The sequence below is a fragment of the Arctopsyche grandis genome, chromosome 3, assembly GCF_051622035.1.
Source record: "Arctopsyche grandis isolate Sample6627 chromosome 3, ASM5162203v2, whole genome shotgun sequence".
In the NCBI taxonomy this organism is placed as follows: Eukaryota; Metazoa; Arthropoda; class Insecta; order Trichoptera; family Hydropsychidae; genus Arctopsyche; species Arctopsyche grandis.
Genome location: NC_135357.1, coordinates 26,429,544 through 26,442,944, shown reverse-complemented (window position 1 = coordinate 26,442,944; position 13,401 = coordinate 26,429,544). Strand labels below are relative to the sequence as shown.

At 36.9% G+C, this 13,401-nt stretch overlaps 2 protein-coding genes across 2 annotated transcripts in view; both read right to left on the bottom strand.

Annotated features, from left to right (window-relative positions):
* Cen (cerebellar degeneration-related protein 2-like) overlaps positions 1-776 on the bottom strand; it is a 76,504-nt gene extending 75,728 nt beyond the window's left edge. The window contains exon 1 of the mRNA XM_077427638.1: positions 717-776. The gene's annotated coding sequence lies outside the window, so the exon portion shown is untranslated. The remainder of the gene's footprint in view (positions 1-716) is intronic.
* Positions 294-12,261, bottom strand: Prp31 (pre-mRNA processing factor 31). The gene is made up of 9 exons (XM_077427640.1): positions 11,692-12,261; positions 11,383-11,518; positions 11,075-11,279; positions 10,855-10,997; positions 10,572-10,756; positions 10,356-10,496; positions 10,118-10,267; positions 1,303-1,530; positions 294-1,232 (listed from the first exon to the last, which is right to left on the bottom strand). Exons 1-9 carry the CDS (start codon positions 11,893-11,895, stop codon positions 1,122-1,124), a joined length of 1,503 nt encoding a protein of 500 aa, XP_077283766.1. The 5' UTR covers positions 11,896-12,261; the 3' UTR covers positions 294-1,121.
* Between the last annotated feature and the right edge of the window lie 1,140 nt (positions 12,262-13,401).

The following is a 13,401-nucleotide window of genomic DNA, read 5'->3' as shown; positions in this document are numbered from 1 at the left end:
AAAGTCGAAAATGTTCGTTTACCATGCATTTACATATGAAAAATGGTTAGTATATACATATATCAGTGGCGTGCGGTAAAACTCTCTCTTCCCCCGTCGTACATCCTCACTTAATTTGCGCGAGCAGGATACAACAGGAACAAGAGGAACAGGCTTTTCCTCCCGTACCCTGCGCGCGCACAGTAAACAAGGCTGTATGACAAAAAAAGAGATTATTTCACCGCATGCCACTGATATATATTATATATACATACATAGTACCGTTTACCATGCACCAATTTTTTTTATCTTTCGCCCTAAGAACTTTCGATTTTCGATATTTGCCTTCCGATATTTGCTTTTTCGACCTGTTCACTTTCGGTCCCGTGAGGTAGACCCCTTCCTGGTATATAATAAAATAAAAAATAATAATTCAGATATTCATTTTAGTGGACTGTTTAAATAATGTTTGTGATAATATGTATATATACATACATAAATACATATCTATCAGTATCTCCTGTTTTTGAATTGAAATCCTGATAAAAAAAGTTTTAAATAACCAAAGAATGAGCCAATGTAACAAAATATCAATATTCACTCAACTAACGTAATTTTCTTATTATGAAATGATTAAAGAATTTTTCTTTATACAAATACAGTGAAATGTGTTAATGAGAAGATTATTTGTTTACTATATTAGCACTTAAAATTCAAGGATGAGTTAATATTTTTACCGATAGTCTGACTTTTCCTCTGTGTACTTTTATATCATAGATATACATATGTATTTATGTGCCATAATTCTGTACATACATATTTATATACAATTGAAGTATTTACTCACGTGTGGTGAATCATGCAAATGTACATATGTACATGATCCAAAATTGCATTCATCAAAACAGAACTAGCACAGCAGTTATTACTCCTTGTGTTTGTTTATACGACAAAACTATGCATGTATAATAAACAGAAATGTAATTTTAGAAGCAACATTGATGCAAAGCGGAAACTAATAATACTTGTAAGACTTCAATTACTAAGAAACAGGGGGGGGAAGAGTTTAATCAAGGAATACAATGAAAAATTGTTTGCAGATTAATTACAATGTATATTTAAAATAATATTTAAGACAATGTTCAAGTGGTTTTTTTGCCAACGGATAAAAATCCTGAAGTATTTGAGAAGTATTTGGCGTTTGCTTCGTTCACTTTCTTTTCAGCAGCTTGAGGATTTACAATCTCCAAACCCTGAAATTAACATGATAAATGTATTTTCAAAAAATATAAAGAATTTCATCACGAAGGAACTGATGATTACCTGCAATGGAGTAAAAGCAACACTGGAGGCAGTTCCAGAAACATGTTTCCTCACTGTAGTGGCTCCTCCCCACTGTTGCTGCTGCTTCTGTAAATTCCTCTGCAGAGTTTTACTGATTCGAACCTTCGTCTTCTCGTCCACCTGAGGCAACCTGATCCGTCCAGTTCCAGGTTTGCCGATCGTTCCACGTGAATAGCCCAAATCTTCCTGGTATGCGTCGTCTTCGATCTGAACGAAAAAAAAACAAGATGTTTACATAAGTCATCAATTGGCCTCGTGTCTGTTTAGCATTATGGCCGAGAGGCGATGTTAAACAGTTGGTTATAAATTTAGACCGATTAAGCGGATGTTGGGAGCCATGTCGATTACCAAAACAGACATCGATTGTGAAAGATTTCGATTAGATAGAAATGTCATAATCGTTAATTATACATATAGATAAAGATCAAGCAAAGTCTGTCTGGTACGTTACGATTTGAACCATGGATTATGTACATACATATGTATATATATTATATCAATCAAATAAGTTGATTACTAAAAATTAGATAATGTAAATTGTAAAAGATATGATGTTGTCAAAGATTGAATAAGACTAATTAAGTAATAAAAAATTCCAATTTAAAAATTATTATTTATATCTATTTTTTCAGACTTTGGACCTGTCGCTAATCGTGACCATACTTTTTGAAAAAAATGAAGAATCGTTTTATAGCTTAAAAAAATATTTACAAATTAACAGTATATATTCTAAAATATTAGCATTCAAAATTTTAAATTTGAAACAATCATATTTATTTCACACTAGTGTTTTGTAATGTAAACCGCTTAAACATGGCCAATCTAATAGTAAACATTTTATACCAACAATAGTTACAAAGTCTCTTATATTAAATTATATATTAGATTATGTACATATGTATTGAAATTTAAATGACATTAATTTTGACATTTTTCGCAAGAATTAACTTTTTTTTAAAACGCAGGCTCGTGCTTTAAAAAATTAAATAATTGTGAACAGCTCATTTCGAAGTTGCATATGGTATAAATGCATGCTTCTAATGTATCTATTTTTAATTGCATTTTTTCATTAGTCCACATATTTGTTATGAAAAAAAAATACCCAAAATACGTAGACACACATATTTTTTTATAGATTACGAAAATGTGATCAGTGATCGATTGTGAGTTCGAAACAGTCAAAATCTCGAGTTCGAATTTTCGCATGATCATAAAACTTCATCTATTGCTACTACGTACATAGATAAAGTAAAAATCGTAAAATATGTAGGTACATTAGATCTAGGGAGACATAAGAAAAATTCAATAAACCTGATCAATATGCACCGTGCAAAAATTTCAAAACTAATTTTAAAAGCATCAATATGTATAAATGAAAATTTATTACACTAAATTGTAGTTTCTAGTAATTAAATTTGAATAGTGAAATGGATTGAAATCTGTTTTTGTTACAATAAAAGAGGTACCGAAAAAAATTGATAAGTCACTTATCTGCGCTGTTGATTTTCACGTATACATTCGAGTCGAAAACGTTGTAGAAAGAAGCTCAAATTAAAAACAATTGTCTCAAAACAGCCATTGTTTTCGCCATTCGATTAATAAACAGCAAGCCCAAAACAAAAGAGAAGATCATCAACCGATCGAATCGGCGTCGATAGGCGAGCGAGCGCGCGCGCAAAAGGTTAAGAGCCGCTAGTACGAGCGTGCGAAATTTTGACGCGAACTCATTAGAGACACACCGGAGCAAGTTAAAGGTCATCAATAAAACAATGTTGGGCCGAGTCCAAAAAGGTGAATCGGACGGGGTGTTGACCGAAAAATGCGCCAACACGAATTTGCACTTTAAACCGATTTCGCAACGTGGTTGCAGTTTCTTTCGCCGAACGCGCCCCGCTTGTGCTGTGCTATTCTTCTGTTGATGATTTAAAACATTGCGAAACTCCATCTGAAGTGAATGCACCGCGTCGTTTCGGAAATGGACCCACACCTGCTGGATCGGCAAATGCTGCAGACCTTCGAAGCGGTTTAAGATGTCGAAACATTACACCAATAAAACAAACAAAAAACCCAGTTTGATTAGAAGTAGACAGGCGATTTCTTGAAGCTGTCAACGCAATTGTTTATATAGAAGTCTTGGGTGAAAGCTTCAACTGTTTTACACTGCGGCGTTTGACTTTACTCTCAATCGCATCGAAGGGAAAGTAATTATTCTGAAAGAGAGGAAGTTCAAGATTATTCTAGTTCAGATCCGAGATAAAAAGTTTTGAGCCACGTTTTCCTGAACGAAAGAATCTTTGAAGTCTTGTGTGAAAGCGAGATGAAGTTAAAGATACTTGCACGCCAAATATGGAAAATGGTTCAAATCAGAAACAGAACTTATTTGGCATTGGAGCTGGTGCTTAGAATGTTGTCACACTTCTCTTATCCTATCAGTTTATACTACAGATTGGTAAGTGGAGTAGAGCCTGTTATAGTATGTACATACATATATATGTACATATGTAGAAAGGAGTGTGATATGTAGGTAGACTCTACTTTAGAACATCCAGTGGTCAAAATAATCTTTCAATACAAAAGTACGCACATTGTATTCATCTATCATCATATATGTATCATCATCTACAGCTACTTACCATCCACTGTTGGATGAAGGCCTCTCCAACACGCTTCCACTCGTCTCTGTTTTACGCAACTCTCGTCCATCTCACCCCACACATTTTCCTAATTTCGTCTACACATCTTCCCTGCGGTCTTCCTTTTACTATTTTGCATTCTCTCGGGTACCATTCTACCACATATTTTGTCCACCTTTCGTTCATTCTTCTAGCTACCTGACCCTCCCATTACCATTTCAATATCTTCACTCTGTCTACTATATCCACTGCTCTTGCCATAATTCTCACCCGTGTATTCCGTTTCCTGTATTTCCTCGTTATGCCAAGCATACAACGTCCCATACTTCTTTTAGTGCATTGGACTTTGTGTAGCAACTTGGCGTTCAACATCCAAGTTTCGCATCCATACGTCATCACCGGCAAAACACATTGATCGAAGATCTTTTTCTTCAGGCAAAGTGGCATTTTTTATTTAAAAACTTCATTCATTCGTCCAAATGCACTCCGTCCAAATTTCATACGTCTCTTTATGTTTATCTAATCTATAATTTGGAAAGAGACTTTGTATGTATGTAAATATGTAAATATCCTTGGTCGTCGTCGTCTTCGTCGTCCGTAGATCGGTGACGTCATCGAACACGTGATTCGATTTTTTTTTTTCGATCCATGGGCGCCGATTTGTTTTTTTCGTTTCAATGGATTCACCCCCGCGGGGGCGCAAGGCGAGTAGCTTCATGGGGCCCCGCCAGGGGCGCCACAAGGGGCGCAGCCCCGAAGGGGGCCCGGGGGGCGCAGCCCCGTGGGGCCCCAGCCTCATGGGGCGCAGCCCCATGGGGCTCAAAAGGGGGCGCCACAAGGGGCGCAGCCCCGTGGGGCCCCGAAGGGGGCCCGGGAGGCCCAGCCTCATGGGGCGCAGCCCCATGGGGCTCAAAAGGGGGCGCCACAAGGGGCACAGCCCCGTGGGGCCCCAGCCTCATGGGGCGCAGCCCCATGGGGCTCAAAAGGGGGCGCCACAAGGGGCACAGCCCCGTGGGGCCCCAGCCTCATGGGGCGCAGCCCCATGGGGCTCAAAAGGGGGCGCCAACAGGGGCACAGCCCCGTGGGGCCCCGAAGGGGGCCCGGGGGGCCGAGCCTCATGGGGCGCAGCCCCATGGGGCTCAAAAGGGGGCGCCACAAGGGGCGCAGCCCCGTGGGGCCCCGAAGGGGGCCCGGGGGGCCCAGCCTCATGGGGCGCAGCCCCATGAGGCTCAAAAGGGGGCGCCACAAGGGGCGCAGCCCCGTGGGGCCCCGAAGGGGGCCCGGGGGGCCCAGCCCCATGGGGCTCAAAAGGGGGCGCCACAAGGGGCGCAGCCCCGTGGGGCCCCGAAGGGGGCCCGGGGGGCCCAGCCTCATGGGGCGCAGCCCCATGGGGCTCAAAAGGGGGCGCCACAAGGGGCGCAGCCCCGTGGGGCCCCGAAGGGGGCCCGGGGGGCCCAGCCTCATGGGGCGCAAGCCCTAATAGGCATTAACTAAGGGGGGCGAAGCCCTAGACGGCAATTAATCATTGGGGCGCGGAGGGGCGAAGCCCTAAAAGGCAACTGATCATGGGGGCGAAGCCTTAGACGGCATTTAATCATGGGGGCGCGGAGGGGCGAAGCCCTAAAAGGCATTAACTAAGGGGGGCGAAGCCCTAAACGGCAATTAATCTTGGGGGCGCGGGGGGCGAAGCCCTAAAAGGCAACTGATCATGGGGGCGAAGCCTTAGACGGCATTTAATCATGGGGGCGCGAAGGGGCGAAGCCCTAAAAGGCATTAACTAAGGGGGGCGAAGCCCTAAACGGCAATTAATCTTGGGGGCGTGGGGGGCGAAGCCCTAAAAGGCAACTGATCATGGGAGCGAAGCCTTAGACGGCATTTAATCATGGGGGCGCGGAGGGGCGAAGCCCTAAAAGGCATTAACTAAGGGGGGCGAAGCCCTAAACGGCAATTAATCTTGGGGGCGCGGGGGGCGAAGCCCTAAAAGGCATTAACTAAGGGGGGCGAAGCCCTAGACGGCATTTAATCATGGGGGTGCGGAGGGGCGAAGCCCTAAAAGGCATTAACTAAGGGGGGCGAAGCCCTAAACGGCAATTGCTCATGGGGCGTGGAGGGGCGAAGCCCTAGAAGGCAAAGGCTCAGGGGGGCGCCGAGGGCGAAGCCCTAGAAGGCAAAAAAAAATTTTGATTTTTTTTTTTGATTTTTTAAAAAAATTTTTTTTAATTTTTTTTTTATTTTTTTTTTAATTTTTTTTTTGATTTTTTTTTGATTTTTTTTTATTTTTTTTTATTTTTTTTTATTTTTTTTTTTTTGATTTTTTTTTTATTTTTTTTTTATTTTTTTTTTTAATTTTTAAATTTTTTTTTAATTTTTTTTTTTTTTTAATTAAATTAGCTTAGTCATGTTTAAGCGGTTTATATTATAAACACTGAGCGAAGCCGGGTAATACAGCTAGTACTTAATAAACTCGGAATGATGCTAATAAATACGGAATTCGTAAAATGTATTTATTTAAAGCTTGGACCAATGTGCCATTACAGGAATTCTTAATGCGCCACAATGGTCAAAAATAGAACAGAAAAGAAACAAAATAAATTATCTACCACCCTTGAATGGTTCGGTGATTATTCCGCAAAATGCGATCTCGCGCAAGTCACTAAAATCTCGATCATGGAACATCTGGCACCCAAAAACTCCATCAATCGAAAGCTACCCACGCGAAATATTGCACTAACGAGAACTCGAGTGCCAGATGTTCCATTATCGAGATTTTCCTGACTTGCGTGAAATCGCTTCTGGCGGAATAATCCGTTTACCCTGCGACCAATTCGAAAATATCCCTGCAGCGACCAATTTCTTAAGAATCGATATTGTTAATTTAAAAATTCAAAATTAAATATTAAATCCATCAATTTTATAAAATAAAAACTATTAAACCCCTAATTACCCTTAGAACAATTATACAGCAAAAGGTCTCAGCTGAGCATGATCTTTTCAATGTTTGAAAGCATTTGACGCACAATGAACAAAGGCGTACCCTTAGCAGGTATATTACGGGTTTTTTGTACCTAAGTCTGTTTTATTTTGCATATATACAAGATAACTGTATTTTGTACATAGTTTAAAAGAATTACGTTTTTTTACCAATATGCAGAAGAAATAACTAAGATAAAGTTACAAATAACGAAGTGATGATTAGAACAAACACGTATGTCGCAAAAATCACAGGCGTTCCGTTTTATGTGACTGCTGGTGTATATTATACATATATATGTACATAGTACCGTTTATCATGCACACTTTTTTTATCTTTCGACTTAAGATCTGAAGATATTTGCTTTTTCGGGCTTTTCACTTTCGGTCCCGTGAGGTAGACCTCTTTTATCATACAAAAGGTCAATGACGCAAAAATGTATCTTGTCCAACAATGAAACCTCTTTTAAATGTGTTCATTACAAAAGTAACATATTTTGAAAGCTTGTCAAGAAATAGAAATAGATAATAAATGCACACACGGCTTACTATCAAGTGACAGTTGACAGTTAGTTATCAAGGACGTTTAAGTGTTGCATAGCCGGTTATCGTATGGCATGAGACTTTAATGTATTTTCAGCATTTCTGTACTGTTCCAACTACAATATGGCCATTCTCATCCGCAAAGATCCCCAAAATGTTTTTGTTTGAGATCTTCGCACGGTCGATCAACGACCATTCGACACTTTAGCATTTCCCGTTTTGACTCTTCGTGGGAATCGAACTTGCACTCTTGGCGTACATATTAGACCAGTTTTTTTTTCTTTTTCAGCGATCGAATCCTCTTTCTCTTTCTCTCTCTTCGAAACGATAACGAAAGTCCCACGTCGAGTGGACGACAGAGGCAGGTGGTATTTGCCGCTTTGGATTTGCATCGCAGGTCATAAATCGTCTTTCCATCTCGCTATTCAACGCAATAAAGAAGAACAAAAAAAATACTATCGTTTTCAGCTTCGTATGATCGAATTAATAGTCGACTTTTACTGACGAAACATTGATTTGGAATGCCTAGTTATCAGAGCATAAATACAAATATCTCAATTTCATAGTCAAATTTGTCGATGCATTTAATTTATATCAAAATTTGAATCCGAAATGACTTTGGATAGTGCAGTTAAATGTATAATACAATTGAAACGTTTATATTTTTTATTATTTACAATAAACATAGCGAGTACGTTTGTATTTAATACACACACCATTATATGATGCAATTTTAATAACAAATGAGAGACCGGTTATCGGTCAGTCATATTACATGTACGTTTGGCAAAAGTGAACGAACTCTACAACTCACTCCAGTAGTTTTTTCTCATCCTATCTGTAAACCGGAAATGGGCAAGAGAAAATGCGAGCAAAAAAATAATAATTTTTTTTTTTTTTCATTCACTCGAAAACATTTGATCGCAACACTCTACAAAACAGGTTATGAACTTAGTAAATCGTAGATCAATTTGTGGAAGTTAAATGTGATTACAAACTGGGCTAAATACGAAAATAAATCGATCAAACGATGATCTGGTTTGAATAAAATAAAAAAAGTATACCTACTTTTAAAAAATACTGAGTTTAAACTTTTATGATGGTCTTTAACATCAAATTAAATGATCAAACTTGGTTATTTTTTAAGATATGCTCGAGAGCGTGTTGAAAATTAATCTCCAACCTATGTAGTCTCAATCGCATAGTCGAGGATCGATCATTCTGTACAGTAAAAGAAATTTTTCTACGACTTATTGCTGTTATCATGTTGGGAAATATGTATGTAAAGTACCCAAATTGCATACTGAATAATCGCATATGCTATCAGAAATCTTGGGAATTGTTTCTAAATTTCAGTACAATAAACGATGGCTATAAAATTGAAAGTACTTAGCGTCGCTTAGTTTCTCACAAGCATTAACAATAGAACGTATTTCTTATCTGGGATTCATCGTCAATCATATGAAAGTTGAAGCTGTTCAATGCACTTGGTAATTTTGCATGTCAAAGCATATAATGAACTTCAACATCAATTGCCGTCATAAAATATGAGTTATTTACAGCATTTTATAATGAAAAATATTCCACTGCCCATTGAATCAGATACAAATAATATGTACGTACATATGCATATATATTTATTTATAGTAGTTTTGGACCATTGTGGCTTTACAAGTAGAACCTAATGCGCCACAATGGCCTACATTTAATTATGAAAAACAGAAAAATAAAAAATAAAATACATAAAATAAAAAGCAAAAATGCAAAAGCAGAAAAACATGATAAAATGAAAAAATAAAAAAACAGAAAACAAAAGAAAAATAATACATAAGAAAAAGAATAAATGTACAAAGTGTGAAAATCAAAAATAAAATCCAAAAATCACATTCTTAGTTTCATATTGAACAAAAGAAAAATAATACATAAAAATGTACATAAGGAGAAAGAAAAAGAAAAAGTAAAATAAAATAAAACAAAATATAAATAAAAAATAAAATCACAGCGAGGCCCAAATAGAAGAGAGTAGATCAAGATTCCACTCATACAATATATATGCAGTCCATTTTAAAATGCAGTCCCTAAAATCGCGCCGTACCTTGCTTGATTTAACTTTCCTCCACAAAGCAATTAATAACGAAATTGATAGTACTGACATCCTAAATCATATATCGCTTTCCATACCCTTTAGATACCCTAGATTCCCCTTAACTAAAACCTTCCATATCCATGTCTGTAACACTAATCTCGGATTAAATGCACCTACATATTGCAAGCTTATGTAGAACCTGTAATGAAGTAAACTCTGAAAGATGTATGTAATATAGATATTTTTAGTGATTCCATTATGATGTTTAGGAAGAAATTATTATTATTATTGTAATCGAATTATTATTATTATTATTATTATTATCTTAATTGTTCTACTGTATTTTAGATTAATTGTTTAACATTTAAAAATAGTTTAATAATGTTGTGCACACCTACAAGTGATGTACATATTATATACCAGAATCGTAAATGTGTAAAGAATATATTGTGTAATGTATGTACACTGTTGGTGAGCCTTTTTAAATGAAATTAAAATATGCAGACTTATGTAGATAAAGAACAAAATTCGTATTGAAATATATAAATAGCGCTGTACTTACATCTCCAAAGTTCAATCGATTGGCATTTTTACGGAACTCGGTCATGGCATATCTCTCTTTCATTTTGCGAACACGTTTTCCTCCACGTTTTTTACGACTTTGTTCAATTGGTTTAGGAAGAGGCTTAACAAATTTAACAGGTGGTGGTTCCTAAACATAAAAATAATTAAAAAATACAATATTTCAACTACATAAATGCATACGCATATCACATTAATAAATAATTGATTAATTCAACCTGCAATTTATCTAATTTTTTCTCAATCTCTTCTCTTAGAAGTCTACCGGTGCTTCCATCGATATTTTCATGACAAGCGTCTACTCTTGCAGCTAATGTGGCTTTCGTTGAAACTAAACGAGCAGCCTTTCTCCTTAATTCCTATAAAAACAAATGTAGGTAAATAAATAAAAAAAACATCAAGAATTTGGTTAAGAATGCCAAATTAAAACGTACTGGAATTGTGTCTTGGACGATGTCTGAATAATAAATGAAACCCGTGTGAGGTAACGTAGTCACTTGTGAGAATCCTGATAAAATTTTCTTTTGCTGACCTAGACATAGTACATTGCAAGCCGGCATTTTAGAAAGTTTGGTAAGTCCACCGGCAACTCCCATAATTTTAGCAGCAGTTGAAGCTCCTGGTAACAATTGAATATAAAATGTATGAATTTAGAAAAACAATCATTCATTTAATAAGTTATGTATAAATAATAATATTACATATAAAGATACTAACCTACAATTGTTGACAAATTTGGAGCAATGAACGTCATTCTACTTTCAACATATTCAAAGATTTTTTGTTTGAAATTATTTAATTCAACGGCCATATCACATGCTTCGTCGATTTCTTCCTTTTCTTTATCAGAGAGAAGCTGTCTGCATACAATATTAAATATTAATTGAATAAATTATAAAATACATTAATTCATAATACGGTTTTAAAATAAAATTACCCTTGGGTTGTGGACGCTGTAACCGAGACAACCATTATAGTTGCCTGGGTGAGAAATCCTAGTAGCGTTTCATTATTTTTTGCTTGTTCAAGATCGTTCCCCAATTCTTTAACAGTACGAACATATTCAAGTGGAATCAAAACCAAAGATTCCAATTCGGGAAAACGTTTTTGATACTTGTCGCGGACAAATCTATGAATAATATCTATAAAATAAAACAATATAAATGATAATCATTCAGTACAAATATGAATTAGGATATTTCAAAAAAATAATTAATTATTAAAAATAGTCGAAAGAAATCTAACCAATTTCAGAATCTATATCAGCTGCTATATTGTTGGCCTCAACTATCAATCTATATTCTGGATCGGCTTCAATAAGTCCGACTATATCCGATGGTTTTGGAATTTTGTCAAAGTTTTTGTTTATTTCAGTCATTACCTGGAATAATAAAAAGTAACTTAAGTTGAGGATTTCAAATGAGGATATAGTATAATTCGACTAATTCTAAATAGCCATTACACCACCATAATAAAAAAAAACTCTTCATTTATTTTTACTACGTAAATAGATAAACTTAATATATATTATATAGAAATACAAATATTGTGTACAGTTAACAACCGCGACGAGTCTCTAAGCTTAGCGAGTTCTCTAATAGAGACATTCTTAATGTCGACTTCCATCGGTACTGCGGGTGTCTTGAACACATTTTCATCGTTGTTTTCAGCTTGTGCTGTTTTGGTTTCAATCAAAGCTTCCAACTCATCATTATCGTTCTCTTCCAAATCCGCCAAAAGTTCGTCGGCGAGTGACATTTTAAATTGAATCCACCTACTATTAAAAAACTAAACAATCTGACAGTCAAACGAATAGGTTATGGCAGCGCTTGTTCGGCTGTCAAACGACATAGCATTTGGCCATAATTTTATTTATGATAGCCATCTCTGTTTCCGCGTTATCGTATGTATTTTATGGTAAACGGACTACTAGTCATATATGAACTAGTCACAGGACAACCGGTCGCTCTAGATCGGTCACACGTGATCACCCGTCACACTATGGGGGATGAACGAATGAGACGACTGGCATGTTAATGCACGTGTTTATTATATGACAGCTGAAGACAGAGTGAGTAGCGGCTCTCCGAACCCAGCCGGGTTGGTCCCCACTCGCAGGAAGGCAACCAAACTCGACCATGTCGTATAAGCGAGCCGCCACAACACTAAAACTGGTCACACCCTAAAATCGGTCAACCAGTTTTCTCGTGACTAGTAGTCTAGTAGATTAGTAGTCCGTTTACCGTATTTTATTACGATATTAACTCTCCCTTATCGATATGGGGTGCACCTCAACCCCAAAATTCTTGTTTTTTCAACTATTTTTTTAATAGTTATAGTATCTAGCTGAAATTTATTGTATTCCACAAAGATATTCTAATGAATCGAACGCGAAAAAAAATTCTAAACTACTTATGGATAATAAAGATAATGACCTTTAATGTTCATTATTGATTATTAAATTATTTACTCTCACTTGCCAATACCCAGCGTATGCAGATTTGTTACACAAAAGGTGACTAATTTTAAATTCAAAACTGTGACTTTTAATATTTCTGTTTGTTTTTAATATTTCAAATAAATAATTCAAATATTAAAAACATTTGAGAATCATAGATGTACATTTATGAAAATAAAAAATTGATTTCAATGCTTTTAAACAAACCCATCCCAAGGAGATTGTTGGTTGACTTATAATATATATTTTTTTATTCTATTTAATAGATGCATGAAAACTCGCCTTTGCAAATCGCTCCAAAGCGACGAGTACACTTATAAAGATACAATAAAATCAATATAAATAAGCATTTTTGTATACCATGTGAATTCATACAAACATCCATAATGACATCTATGAAGAAATTTTTGCAGCATTTTATAATCAAATTGGTGAACCTTAAAATGCTGAAGAACTTGAGATTATCAAGAGAGATAGGGAAACAGACGTCAATTTTGACAGGAACCATTTCAATGAAAATCAGAAAAATTGGTAAACTCTGATAAGAAACGATCGACTTGGAGTTATAGGGGATGGACCATTGATGTATAATATACTAGATCCGCCCTCACGTGTTATACTTGTCTCCCTTTTGGCGCATGCAAAATACATGACGCATGCACAGTTTCTCTTAGTAGGTAGGTAGGTAGGTACCGCAGCGTCGTAGGGAAAAAACCCAACTTCCCCGGTAGTTAAACCCCCCGCACCCCTCAGTTAGTGAAGACAAGATCTCCGACCAAAATAACACGTCTGGGCCCATCTAGTGT

Excerpts from the sequence above, each read along its gene's own strand:
- Prp31 (XM_077427640.1), bottom strand. The coding sequence starts at position 11,895 with ATGTCACTCGCCGACGAACTTTTGGCGGATTTGGAAGAGAACGATAAT. Across the intron at positions 11,280-11,382 it reads TGATATAGATTCTGAAATTG|ATATTATTCATAGATTTGTC; the intron begins GTTAGATTTCTT and ends TTTATTTTATAG. Across the intron at positions 10,268-10,355 it reads AAAAATTAGATAAATTGCAG|GAACCACCACCTGTTAAATT; the intron begins GTTGAATTAATC and ends TTTTATGTTTAG.